The following is a 13,570-nucleotide window of genomic DNA, read 5'->3' on the forward strand; positions in this document are numbered from 1 at the left end:
GTTTTAAGCCCAATATTTTTGTTGCTTTCTTTATTTGTTTGTTGAAAAAAGATTGTTGTTTTCTGACTTTCTCACCTCCTAGGAGTGATCAATAGAGCCTATTAAAAACTTACCTAATGCTATTATCAAGTGAAACTCTCAAGTGTTATTAATTAATTTTACGGTATTTAGTATAACTCATTTGTCATTGGTCTTGCGTGGCGTGGCAGGACGTGTTGTGGTTTTTAATCTGCAAGGGTTAACAGGTCTGAGACCCAAAGTTATAGGCCGGCCAACCCTGTGACAAGTCAACAGAGTTCGACAAATGAATTAATTAATCTTGACATGGTAAAGATATTTTGTGTGAGATGGAACGAACTTGTTAAGCAAAACAAAAACCAATAACAAATAAATGCACGAAAACGTTAAGTATAAGACTATACTCGAAATTGATTACATTCAATATTGAGATTAACAAAGTTCATACACTTAATACATTAAAACCCTAGCCTACTACCCACGAGAACGATAAAAGGAAGACCGACTTGATTTCGAGAACTTGACACCTTACCAGACGAAACTCAACAACACTAATAACTCAATTATTACTGTTTCACTTATAGAAAGGAAGTCAAAACTACAAAAGAAAAAAAAAAAAAAGTGATTAACCACAGGACTCACTTGTACCACGATACTTACAACATAGAAAGTAAACAGCGAAATGTACAAAATGATCATCCATGGCTGCTAATACAATTCACATATGACAGCACCTTGTGAAACAGACGATCTTGAGCGTTTACCTTTTCTTAGTAGATTACATCGAATCAGCAATCATGGCCCTGGTGTGTTGGGTCCAGGAAGTGATTCATAGGGCCTTTAAGTCGTCATTTTCGCAGTAGAAGGTTCAATAGAGTCCATACTGGTTAAAGTACTCTCATCCTTCTCCATTTCCTCATCAGCCAAAACTTCTAGAGCGCGACAATTTGTGCTGCAAAATGCTCTGTCTCTGCAATAGATATCATAAAGGTAATGAATCTCAAATTCTATCCAAACGTAGCTTCTAGAGTACATGTACCCCGAAAAGATTCTCGGAGAATTTTTCGTTTCTATAATTGGTTTAACTAAGAACCGTTTCTGTCCTAATCATTCGGACCAAAAATTTAACGAAATAAGTAACTATAAACAATAACAATTACGTAAATGAACTCGCATGGATCCTTAGAGATGTTTAGACATACCTATACATGTAGGCATCTTCTTCCTCTTCCATTTTCTTCTTGCATAGGTAACATGAACTCAAGAAATCGTCTGATAGATTTGGAAAGGAATCGACCGAGCATTCAATAAACCAAGATGATTCTATCTTTTCCTCATCCTTCTTACTATAGCTACCCAACTCATTAGTGTGACAAACTAAAACGCGGTCACCAAAAATATGAGTTGTTTTAGGGTTTGGACCATGATAAACAACACAAGTATAATCTTCACTTGCAGAGATAGGCTCCATTGAACCATTTATAGAACTAATGGACGTAGTAAACGAACTCGGGTTCATACCTACAAAACTAAAATCCTCACCTCCACCGATTGGAGGTAAACTTGAACTAGTTTTCTCGTCCGAACTAAAATTTTCGGAGGTCAAATTAGGGTCATGGTTAACTAAGCTAGTTTGGAGTGACATGGGCTTGCTATTCTCCGCCAAAAAAGATCCATTTGTTCCAAATTTATATGGTTCCAATGTGATTTCTCCCATTCTAGACAAATTCTTAGAATCCATCATTTGAGGTTGAGGAGCAATTGCATAGTCCTTAGGCAAGGATTTTGTCGACATTGAGTGATCCCCCAAAGAAATCATTCGACTATTTAGGTAATTTGGAGAAGAAGGGATATCGATCCTCGATTGTGATCCAATCTGTTTACTCTTACCCTTTGATAATGTTAGTATTCTTCCGGGTGGTGTTGTTTCATCTTTGAGAGAATTCACAATTCCAAGCCCTAATTTACTGCATTTCCAACTCTTCGGTGACGACACGTCTCGGTTTGATCTAGGAACCCTAAATGCATTGCCTAAATATGTCAAGAACTTGTAATCTAGAGGGGAAGTAGGGCTTCTAACTGAGTCTAATTCAGGTGCACCCTTGTTATTAAACCCTAAAAGCAAACCAGGGAGACTAAAAAAGGAACTACTTTTATGTTTTTGCCCTAAAATTTCATGACCAAAACTAGAATTTGATGAATAATCAGACATTAAATGTTCCTTATATTGATCTTTCTGAAATGATCTAGTTCTCTTCTTCAGCATTGTCTCTGTAAACCCTAAATCTCCTTTGAAAAACCTAAAAAAAAATTCTGCATTATAACAAAAGAAACATAAATCAAACTTTAGAAGCTAATTAGGGTATTAGGTTATCTTCCATGAATCAAACAAAGCATATAATTTGATCAAAATTGAACTTTCATGGATTAATTAACAAGCATTGAATTAAACCCAAACTAGAAAATCCAGTCAGTGATTACATAAATGTAGATAGAGAAGGAAGCCATTAATGTATCAGAGAAGAACTTCAGTCAGAGATGATAACATGCAGATTTCAAAATCAAGAAGATACCCAAACAAATTAAAACTGAAAAAATTAATGGGTACTGATTAGAATCATGAAAAATTGAATTAAAAACCCCAGATTGAAGAACTTCATGAATGCATTGAAGAACTCTGAAAAACTCAGAGTTATGAAGAAAGGATCAATAAAAGCATTTTAATCTGCTAATAATCTGAAACAAATTAACCCAGATTTAAAATAGAAAAGACAAATTCATCAAATGGGTTTAAATCAGTAACTGAAATAAGAAAACAAGAGAATCATGAAAGAAAAAGGTGGAAAACTCACCTGGTTTTCTCTGTTCAAAGATGAGGTTGAGGAAGAAACTCAAACGTAGTAAAAATGTTGTTGACAAGGTGTCAAACTTGTTTACTACTCCTCCTCTGTTTCACTCTCTAAATTTTTTTCCAATTTTCTTCTATTTTTTGTATATACATCAAAATCAACAAAACTGTAAGACTTCTTATGTACTCATCAGTTCTCCCCCCTCTCTCTCTTTCTCTCTAAAAGATTTTAACATTAACCCCATTATTAAATCAATATTTGGACTAAAGTCCTGTTTTCTTAAAGCGACTGATTTACACCCTCACGTAGTCACGTGGATAAATTCCGTCAACTCCAAGTTAAGCTGAGCATCTGCGAAGCTCGCGTGCGAACTATGATGATTTTTCCCCTGCATAGCTGCTGAAATGTTTTTCTATTTGTCCCGAAAGGGTAAAAGATTACTGTTAGAGGGCAAACTGGAGGAAAAAATTCAACAGCTATGTTGGGGCTAACTCGTCACTATTCGCTCGCGAGTTTTGTACACGCTCAGTTAATTTTAAGTTGCCAATTTTCATCCATATAGGGATCTAAAGCAACATTTTGTTAGAAACAGGGGTGTACTCCAAATATTAATATAATAAAGAGGGGTGGATGTTAAAATCTTCCAAAGCTGAAATACATATACTCTGTACAAGTATTGGTTTCAAATAGACATTGTATAATGTATACAATTATGAAGTGGTGTTAAAAGCGTTTCTTTAGAATTTGTTTGTTTGCTCTTTTTTGTTTAGAATCAAGTGAAAAAGACAAAGTTAACTTGTGGGGTTAAATAAACGAAAAAAACAGACAAACCTCTTTCATTTTATTTAACCATGGTTAAGTTATTTGGATCTTATGTGCCTACAAATTATTCACCACCCCTCCATAAAAACTCAAATAAAATTTAGGATTTCTAGCATCTGACTACAAGGCGAATTGTAGCGTGGTCAGCTCCAATTACTCAGTTCATGTGGAGATCGGGCGACCAACTGAAACCGCCCACTTCACCATTCGTTTGTGATCGAACCTGAAAAAGTGAAAATCAGGTTGAATAGCAGTGTTCTAAGATTTATTCTTACATGTTGTTACACAAAATCTCGAATGACGTCTTAAATATACTTAGACAATAAATCGAGATAAAACCATATGATACTCTATAAAATCTTGTGAACATTGTTTAATTTATTTTAAGTTGACGAGACAATTCTAATCTTTTAGTGATTTTTCTAGATTAATATAAAATATATTATTTGAAGTTTATTATGGTTGAATCTTAGCTCCCTATGTATGCATGGATGGAGGTGCAATGAATAAAAAAAATACAATTGTGGGATTTTTGTGCACGAATAAGAATTAAAATAGGTGTTTTTTAGTATTGCCTTTATCAAGGATGAATTAAGTTTTTAATTTTCAATAAATGGAAAAACATGAACAAGTTATTTGGATTTTATACATGTAACAACAAATTACTAACCCCTCTACAAAAGAAACAAATAAAATTTAAACTTACAATTTGTTTACACAAACTTTGGGGTTACGTCCGTAGACACAAGAAATTTGTTTTTTTTTATGAGATCACAAGAGAAATGGAACTACTAATTGGACTGAATAATTGATCTTGAGATACTCAATAAAATTTGGTTTTATTTGTTTAGTTTACTCGGTAATTAAACCAATATGAAATCCTTTTTAGGGTCTTCTTAGATTAATATAGAATTGTTATATGGAGTATTATTGGTTGGATGGTCTTAATATACGAATGTAGGTGCAATGAATAAAAGTGTTTGGGATCAAATTTGATAATGATATCTCAACAAAAAAATAAATTATAATGATAGGTTTCACCTTTTCTAAGAAACAAATATGGGATTTCCAGAATTTTAAGTTTATGTCAACACTATCAATCACTTGGATTACCCAATGTTAAAAAAGAAAAAGTATTTTTTAACATTGGTTGTATTAAGGACGACTTAAATTTTTAATTTTCAATAAATAGAACACATGAATTGCATATTTACCATCACTAAAAGTGAATCACTGCAAGTCTGCAATTACTAAAATGACCCTCTTTATTGAGAGTGTAAATCAAAATTAAACGTGAATGAATAAAAAGGGGATGCCTAAAAAAATCACCACAATCACTCAAATAACCATCTTTATTATTTTGCGTAAGAAGGTAAATCCATACCAATATTAAACTAACCCAACCACAGTTAAGTCAACCAAAAGTAGCCAACCATAATAGAGAGAGAGAAGAGAGAGAAAAGGAGAGAAGGAGAGAGAAGAGAAGAGAGAAATTTATTTTTTTTCAAGCATGAATGTCACCGGAAATTTTGATCGGCGGCCGATGACATATCAGAGAAGATGATGAGGTGCCGACAGGTGTGCCAGAAAATAACCCTTATTTTTTTTTTTTACTTTTAAGCCGATGATAGTCCTTTTAGTCGTTTTCCCAAGTATGTCTTTAATAATTTCGTATGACCGCACACGTGTAAGAATCTTCTAGTACGTGTTAAAGTTATGTCTTAGATTCCTGACAATCCAACGGCCTAAAATCTTTCCTCGTTTTATGTGTTTCTATAACGTCTATGAGCGGGACCCACCACACGTGTACTAACTGACATGGCGAGCAAAACGAAACGGTTAACCAAAAAAAAAATCGAAATAGAGAGGAGGGTTAATCAGAACGCGTCAAATTTGATGTAGCTTACATGAATTAGCGCCACATGGTACAAGCGTACCCATAAACTTTATCCCTCGGGTTCTAATGCATTACAAGAAAAATTTTGGTTCCACTTTATTTCTCCATGCCCCCTACTATCATTTCTTCTCCCATCATTGTGGGTGACTTTATTTGATTTTTCCGATATTTTTCTCTCTTCTCCTCTCATTGTACTCTCGTCGACCGAGACTTTCGTGGTCATTTGACCACGAGTTTTTTGTAGAAGGCCTCGGTTTGACCGCCCACAAAATCTTTGGGGAGAGTTTCACTGGAAATTCTTCTCAAGTTTTTATAAAATTTCAGGCGAGATCTTCCACGGGATTTTCGCCTGAACGCTTTCCCCTCATCTAAGTCAAAGTAGCGGTTCTCGCGAAGTCCTTCCCCTTTGCAGACGAAGGGGGTTTCAATGTAGACACTTCCTTCGCCAGAATGGTGAGAATAGAAGAAAATAACTTAAAATGATTTTATTTTCAACTACGAAAACTCGGGTCAATCGAGTGATCCTGATCCCTTGTGCAGTGCACTACTATTTCCCCTAGACGAATTTGAAATGATGTATATTTTGGTGTTGGATAGGAGCATTATAAAGTAGAAAAGCCTACTTATTAGTAATTGTTCCTTTTTATTACGTGGATTTTTATAGACACGGGACCTACCCTTTGCAAATATTATATCAATACTATTAGTATAGTATTATATCTTTAGGGCAAAATCATCCTAGATAGATGGACACTCTTCGATTGAAGCTTCACTTTCTAAGATTATAGAAAGAGGAATTCTCACCTTTTGATTTTGAGTATATTATTATAATATTGAATCTAAATATTTAAATGAGAAGAAAATTATGCCTAGGGAAGAACTAAATAACTACTAATAGATTAAAGTAAATAGGTGCAGAATTGCTTTGTGGGAAGGTGTTAGTATGTTACCATGTGGAATTACATAGATATGTACTCCATTTTCCATTATTGTTATTTCCAATCACTCAATATAATTCACATATGATGGATCGGATATCTATGAATATATTTAACACACAATTGTTAATGATGGCTAGTCCAGTTAATAGTGCATCTACTCTACAATTTTGGAGTTTTAGGTTTTATTCACAGTAGAGACGGATCTATGACTTATTATTAGGCCAATCTTATCGTTTGATGTATCAGAGACGTGAACTTACTCGTGTTAAACATACTCAACCGTGTAACTGCTATGAAACAACTAATATTCTCTCACAAACTCTGATACGGTAAAGTACTTAAACGAATGTGATTTTCCAGAAAGTAAAAGACAAACTATAGGAACAAAGTTGGGCTCAACAAATGCCCATCCCTTTTTTATTTTTTTCTATTAGTGTCTTGGTTAAAATAAAACAATTAGATTCTTAATGTCGTAATCATTGTCTCAAGTAGAGCTACACAATAAAATAAATGAAGATAAAAGGAGAGAAGAAAAAGCATGCCTCATAAATTTCTATTAACATTTTAATAAATGGATTACTAAACAATCTTTTCACCACCATAAAGTCGGAATGACAGTTATATATTCAATTATTTATGGTAATAGTACAAATGGCTCTGTTGTAGAAATCCTGAAGAGCTGATTTTTGTCTTCTGACACTAAATCGAAAGAGGAAATTTGAGAACCTACCTAATCTTCAAAACTTTTTTTCTTTAGCGATACAAAGATATCTTTTCCAACAACACACGAATATAATCTAGGTAGGCGATAACAAACCAGATATTGCAGATGATGGTTTGACTTCATCTTCGTTGATCATCTCACCACCCACGATTACAGGAGAGAACGAGGAAAAATGACGAGACACTAATATGTAGAGAAAGGTAAAGGTAGAAATGATAATATAGATTTTTTTTTTTTTGATGAGGGAAAAATGATAATATAGATTAGTTCCTAAAGATTATCATTTCCTCTTTAATTTATCTTCAGTTAGAACTTTTAACTCAACTTCCTAAGTTTTTGACGAAAACAACTCCATTTTCCACCTTGAGAAATCTTAATGGGCAGCCGTGAAATTATTATTTTAGGCCCCATAATAAAGTTGTAACGAGATAAAAAACACAAAAGGAGATTTTACGAGAACCAGTATCTCATTTTTTTTCAAAAAAAAAATATAGAAATAAAATTTGTTAGGTTACTTTTGGCTGAGAACAACTCAGTCCAATAAAATTTAGGGTTTAAGGATCCAAATATACATTCTATTTATTTTGTAGCCCCTCTCAATCTCCTTCAACACTCTCTCTTCTTTGATGAACCAGCGTGAAATCCGACCATCTGATCAAATTGAATTAACTTGAGGCTCTATTTGATACACGTGAAAAATCAGGTGGGGAAGTTGATTTTCCTATATGAAACATTCCTTTCGACTACAATAGAGTGAAAATCGTTTTTCATAGGTGGAAAAGAAGTCAAGAATACTTTTCTACAAAAAATATGGGAAAACGACTGTCTCACACTTGAACCCAAAAACGCCATCCCTCTTCCCTCATCCCGTAACTCGGTTTCTAGACTACCACTTTTCTCGGATCTCGCCCTCTCTTTATCAATCTCTGAAGAACTTCTAAATGCACACGTCTAATTGTAATTGACATCTCTTTATACATTAAAATGGCTCCAACAACATTACCGTCGAGTGCCTTTAGATGTTCCCCTTATATTTTCTCAAGAAATATAAAACACAGATTGAACTTTTGTCAGAAAACTTGGTTATCATTCCTATTAGAAAAATTTCCCACGTCAAATATTTTCACACGTATCAAACAAGCCCTAGAAGTCGTCCTCCCCCAATATAGTTTGGGGGTGCCCAAATTAGCGCCCTAGATCAGCAGAGAGGAAGGTTTTCTAGGGCAAAAATCAACTTCATTTTCACTACTTCTGTTTTAGAGAGACGCATAAGAAAATATAGAGAGAAAGAGAGAGTGAGAGATGTCTAGAACCCTAGTTCAACCAGTAGGGCAGAAAAGATTGACAAACGTTGCCGTCGTTCGTCTGAAGAAGCACGGTATGCGATTCGAAATCGCCTGCTTCAAAAACAAGGTCCTCTCATGGCGTTCTGGCGTGTAAGAACAATCCTCTCTCTCTCTCTCTCTCTCTCTCTCTCTCTTAGTTTTTACTTACTCATTAGCTCTATGAATCAAAATTTTCATTATATATTTCATTTGATTGAACTGATTCGCACTTGCTATTCACGTAACTGTTATATGTGTGAAGTAAAATGCAAGAAACCCTAAAACGGGAGGACCCTTTTACGTTTTAGGGTATGAATGAATAAAATGTGAGAAACCCTAGATTTTTTCACATATTTAACACTAGGGTTCATTCACTTAGGCACTTAACATATCCATGGATAGAACAAACAATCAATTCTAGGGCTAACAGACATTATAGACCACAACTGGAAATGATGCGAGCTTCATGTTGGAAAGTTGGACTTCTTTTTCTTTGGTTGGGGAGTTTTCTGCATGAGTTTGGATCAATAATATATAAGTCTCTCATTTTCAGTATAACTGTATAAATGGCATTGACGATCTTCTAGTGATAGTCTGATTATTATATACTCTGTTACAGAGAGAAGGATGTAGATGAAGTATTGCAGTCACATACTGTTTACACGAACGTTTCTAAAGGAGTTCTTGCCAAGTCAAAGGATTTGAATTTGGCTTTTGGAACAGATGACCATTCAAAGATTTGCATGGAGGTCAGTTAAATAATGCATCAACAATTTCGTTTGTAACAACCATTGTTTTGCCTCTAGGCGAGGACGTCACTTGATGCCTCGAGGTGTACGTATCTGAACCGAGAATAAAACGTGTTCAACTAAGTCACCTGTTATGTTTGAATTGTTGGGCAACATTAAAACAAACACTTAAGACCTTATATTATGATAGTAAAATAGAAAAACTATGTTTCTTTTTTACATAATTGATGCTATTTTCCTTACAAAAAATGTTTATGTCTCTTATGCATCGAGGTGTATGCCTCCGGTGCCGCCTCACCTTGTGAGCAAGCCGCCTTAAAGCGTAAAAATGTATAGGTAGCAACTTCGTAATTACATCTTTTATAGTGAAGGAAAAAAGTTAATTCTGATTTTATTCTACTATAGTCGTTATATAGAACTGCAAAAGTATGAAACATTTGCGTAAATATTTAGCGTTGACTGATCTAGTATATGCTGTTAGATTTTGGAGAAAGGTGAACTTCAAGTTGCTGGAAAGGAAAGGGATTCTCAATTATCGTCACAGTTTCGGGATATTGCAACCATAGTCATGCAAAAAACCATTAATCCCGAAACTCAGCATCCATATACTATTAGTATGGTTGAGAGACTAATGCATGAAATTCACTTTGCTGTCGATCCTCATAACAGTTCAAAGAAACAGGTATGTTATTATTATTTTTTTGTTGTTGAAAAGTTTGTTATATTACTTGCTAGTGTTACTTTGTTTGCACCTAAAAGTTTTTAAATTATTCATTTGTTCTGAGAAATTAGGGTTTCAGGTTGGAGCAACTTTACTTTAAGAACGAACTCTCTTACTCCCTGTATCTTGTTGGTCATGGAGTTAGTACCAACTCCTTCATTACTTGGTTTTCTCACTCATTTTTGCAAGACAAGTTTGTTATATTACTTGCTAGTGTTACTTTGCTTGCACCTAAAAGTTTTTAAATCATTCATTTGTTCTGAGAAATTAGGGTTTCAGGTTAGAGCAACTTCACTTTAAAAACGAACTCTCTTACTCCCTGTATCTTGTTGGTCATGGAGTTAGTACCAACTCCTTCATTACTTGGTTTTCTCACTCATTTTTGCAAGAGTTTATTAGTCTTTGGACTATTTGTTCTTTGGTTGAGAATTCATAGCTTGTCCTTCATCACATCAAATTAATACCAATTAGCATTTGCTTACTCTATTCAGCATTTGGAAGCAATGTCATGGCTATTTGCTATTATTAGGTTTTACCTAATGTTCAACTACATTGAGAAAAAACAGATATTTGTTTACTTGTAATAGTTTTTAGTGCATTTAGAGTAGTTGAGATTGGGTTGTCGTTTTCCTTTTTTATGTTTGCATAGTATCGGTCATAAAAGAGAAAATAATGGAATAGCTTGAAATTCTATTAGCTAATGGGACCCTCTTGTTAATCGCTTTTAGTGTAATGAAGTGGTTGCCTGTGCCCAGGAAACGTATCTTTTTTGTTTATTTTATGTTATCTCCCAAAAAATCTTGGGTAGCAGCACTACAGATAATGGAGACTTAAAAAGACCATACTTCTTAATGATTTCAGCCTCAATTTTGCGTTCTGAATGTTCTATGAATCTATGGAAGCCATAAGTCTTTCTCACGGTTATATCATGTGGAGGCAGATGTGGTGGAAAGATAGTGTCTATGCAAGACTTCGATTTACTTTCTGACTTGGCTTCGCTTTACGAAATACCATCGAGCATTTATTGATCCTACCTTTACTGTATCTTGATTGTTAGAAGTAACTAGTGAATATTTAAAACTTTCTATATTGTTAACATGACCATTTCATATCCATTGTGCTCCTAAGGCTGTTCTTAGTTCAGGTCATGTTTTTATGTGCAGGCCTTGGAAGTTATCCGTGAGCTTCAGAAGCATTACCCCATCAAGAGAGCCCCAATGAGATTACGTTTCATTGTACCTGAAAATAATATTTCTTCGCTTATAGAGAAGCTCAGTTCCTGGAATGCTAAAATTGTTTCAAAAGATGCATCTGGAAATCAGATATCATTGGTAAGCATGAGATTTTATGACATTGACGAAAATGTCGATAGATTGCTTTTTTTTTTTTATCAGATCTTTTTTCTCGCTTAAAATGACAATTTTCTAGCTAGCCTATGATGGAATATACCTCTCATTTTGGCAAAACTTTCATAATACACAACCTTTATATTTGTCTGGACTCTGGATACTAGAACAGTAAATCATGATTCAGAATGGAGAAACAGAAAGGCCGAAACAAGTTGTTCGACAAGTCTTAATGGACGACCCTCCGAAGCTTCAATAAAATTCTCTTGGTCCCTCGTTGAACATGCCTCCTAAATAGTAACCCTTTTAAACAGTGACATTTAGTTTCTTCAGTTGTGGATAAGAGTTCTCCAGTCATATTTCGTATGAGTAATGCCAGGTATTCGGGGCTGGTTTTTAGCGGAATTCTGATGTGTTGGAACCACCATAGTTCGGAACCCTTTGAGTTTCACTGTGGAGAAAACTGGCTGTTGTCTTGTTGGCATGTCAAAACCTTTGAAAAGTTTTCAAAACACATTTTCTATTTTTCTTGTTGGTGAAACATCATTTATACCTGGAGGGGGGGATATGCGGCATATTTGGAAGTTACTGACGTGTTGGACGTGTTATTAAACCATTCAAGTAGGGGTCTATGTCTATGTTATGCTCGTCTTGGTTAATGTAGGTTTTTTGCTTTTCCCTTTTCGTGCTTTAATAATCTATTTTGTTATACAGGTATGCGAGTTGGAGCCTGGTTTCTTCCGGGACTGTGATACATTGGTTAGGAATCTACAGGGTAGGTCAGAAATTCTTGCTGTATCAGTTCATTTCGAGGGGGATACAAATATCGATCACTTGGACGACCATGACAACATTCAATCCAGCAATGCCAGAGTAGTTCACACTTCTGAACCAGAAGCCGCGCTCCAAATAAGCGAAAAATTACAGAAACAGTCCATCTCCAGCGGAAACAGGAGTAGTAATAGTGCAGGAGGACAGGTAAAGCAGAACAAGTGCAGCACTTGTGATGCACTTGTAGGGGATGCGAAGCAATATCGTGAACACTTCAAGAGCGAGTGGCATAAGCATAATCTTCGGAGAAAGACAAGACAGCTACCTCCACTCACTGCAGATGAATGCTTGGAAGATATGGAAATTGGTGACCTAAAGGCTGATTTGAAGGATTATTCATTTTAGGTCGGAGTTTTTCGTTCGGGAAGGTTTGCAGATTATAGCAATATCTTGTGTCTAAACTTGGTTATTCGAAGAACAAATCTGAACAGTGAAGAATTTACTAATGAAGTTGTGATTAAGCTGATTGAAATACATTAAGATTTAGTAAATGCATACTATATGTATATCAAGTGCATTTGATTTTGAGTGTAGGTTATAACTGAATTTTCCATGTTGCTTTTTTTCTTACATGTTGAAATTGGTTGCTGGCCTGGTAGTCACAAAAAAAGGGTAAGGGAATTATCAATTTGGATGCCCTTAGGCCTTAGCTCCTTCTCTAAATGTAGGTAGCCGGAGAGAGCTTTTCTCTTAGAAAAAGTTCACTCAACCTGCCTCGTGATCCACTTGAACCACATGCGAGAGAAACAAGGATTTCTCTCTCCTATCACATGTTCAGTCACGTGGAGAGAGAAATCCTTATTTCTCTCACAGGCAGTTCAAGTGGGAGTCCAAGAAGGCGGGTCATGTAGACTTGTTTCTCTTACGCCTCTAGCCGGTGACAACGAACGGTGGTCCCAACAACTTTTATTACGGAGTATAAGAAAAACGTCTTTTTCTTCATGCATTCTCACCACTGTCACTATCTCTCTGTTCAGGCGAACAAGATCCTCCCTTTTAACAAAAAGAGATGGTTGTGGAGGTATTAGGTCTTCATTATAAGTTTATTCGTGGTCAAGCGGTACCCAGTTTCTTGAAAATGGGGATAAAAAAATAAAAACAAAAAAGAACTGACCACAGTGGGAGTCGAACCCACGACCTTTTGATCCGAAGTCAAACGCGCTAATCCACTGCGCTATGCGGCCTTGTTGTGTACTGTTAAGTGGTTTTTTCCTTTTTGTACAAATTAACATACATCTTAGTATCTTTTAGTAGTATACTTCACATTTATTCCAAGTTTAACTCGGAAGGGATCTAAATTCAGCTGAAGTTAACCATACTGATTAGTAAGAGGAGACAAACATACTG

The 13,570-nt window shown here is 35.3% G+C and overlaps 2 protein-coding genes and 1 non-coding gene across 6 annotated transcripts; 1 reads left to right on the forward strand and 2 right to left on the reverse strand.

Annotated features, from left to right (window-relative positions):
• Window positions 1–419: 419 nt before the first annotated feature.
• LOC147540487 (FCS-Like Zinc finger 11-like) lies at window positions 420–3,020 on the reverse strand. Of its 4 annotated transcripts, none has more exons than XM_086644620.1 (4): window positions 2,871–3,020; window positions 2,659–2,695; window positions 1,221–2,331; window positions 420–988 (listed from the first exon to the last, which is right to left on the reverse strand). In XM_086644620.1, the coding sequence occupies exons 3-4, from the start codon at window positions 2,282–2,284 to the stop codon at window positions 859–861; spliced, it is 1,194 nt and encodes a 397-aa protein (XP_086500746.1). In that variant the 5' UTR covers window positions 2,285–2,331; window positions 2,659–2,695; window positions 2,871–3,020; the 3' UTR covers window positions 420–858. The 4 variants fall into 4 exon arrangements, with proteins under 4 accessions (XP_086500746.1, XP_086500745.1, XP_086500747.1 ...); XM_086644619.1 differs by having other exon boundaries at window positions 2,659–2,754; window positions 2,871–3,017; XM_086644621.1 differs by lacking the exon at window positions 2,659–2,695 and having other exon boundaries at window positions 1,221–2,318.
• A 5,360-nt stretch (window positions 3,021–8,380) lies between these two features.
• On the forward strand, window positions 8,381–12,769 carry LOC147540488 (sequence-specific DNA binding transcription factor). The gene is made up of 5 exons (XM_086641243.1): window positions 8,381–8,687; window positions 9,196–9,325; window positions 9,807–10,007; window positions 11,210–11,377; window positions 12,107–12,769. The coding sequence occupies exons 1-5, from the start codon at window positions 8,554–8,556 to the stop codon at window positions 12,566–12,568; spliced, it is 1,095 nt and encodes a 364-aa protein (XP_086497369.1). The 5' UTR covers window positions 8,381–8,553; the 3' UTR covers window positions 12,569–12,769.
• Window positions 12,770–13,333: 564 nt separating this feature from the next.
• On the reverse strand, window positions 13,334–13,407 carry TRNAR-UCG (transfer RNA arginine (anticodon UCG)). The gene has a single exon. It is a non-coding gene; the product is annotated as a tRNA-Arg (tRNA).
• Window positions 13,408–13,570: the final 163 nt, after the last annotated feature.

The sequence above is a fragment of the Eschscholzia californica genome, unplaced genomic scaffold, assembly GCF_041429995.1.
Source record: "Eschscholzia californica isolate CP2 unplaced genomic scaffold, dmEscCali1.0.p SCAF_5, whole genome shotgun sequence".
NCBI classification, from domain to species: domain Eukaryota; kingdom Viridiplantae; phylum Streptophyta; class Magnoliopsida; order Ranunculales; family Papaveraceae; genus Eschscholzia; species Eschscholzia californica.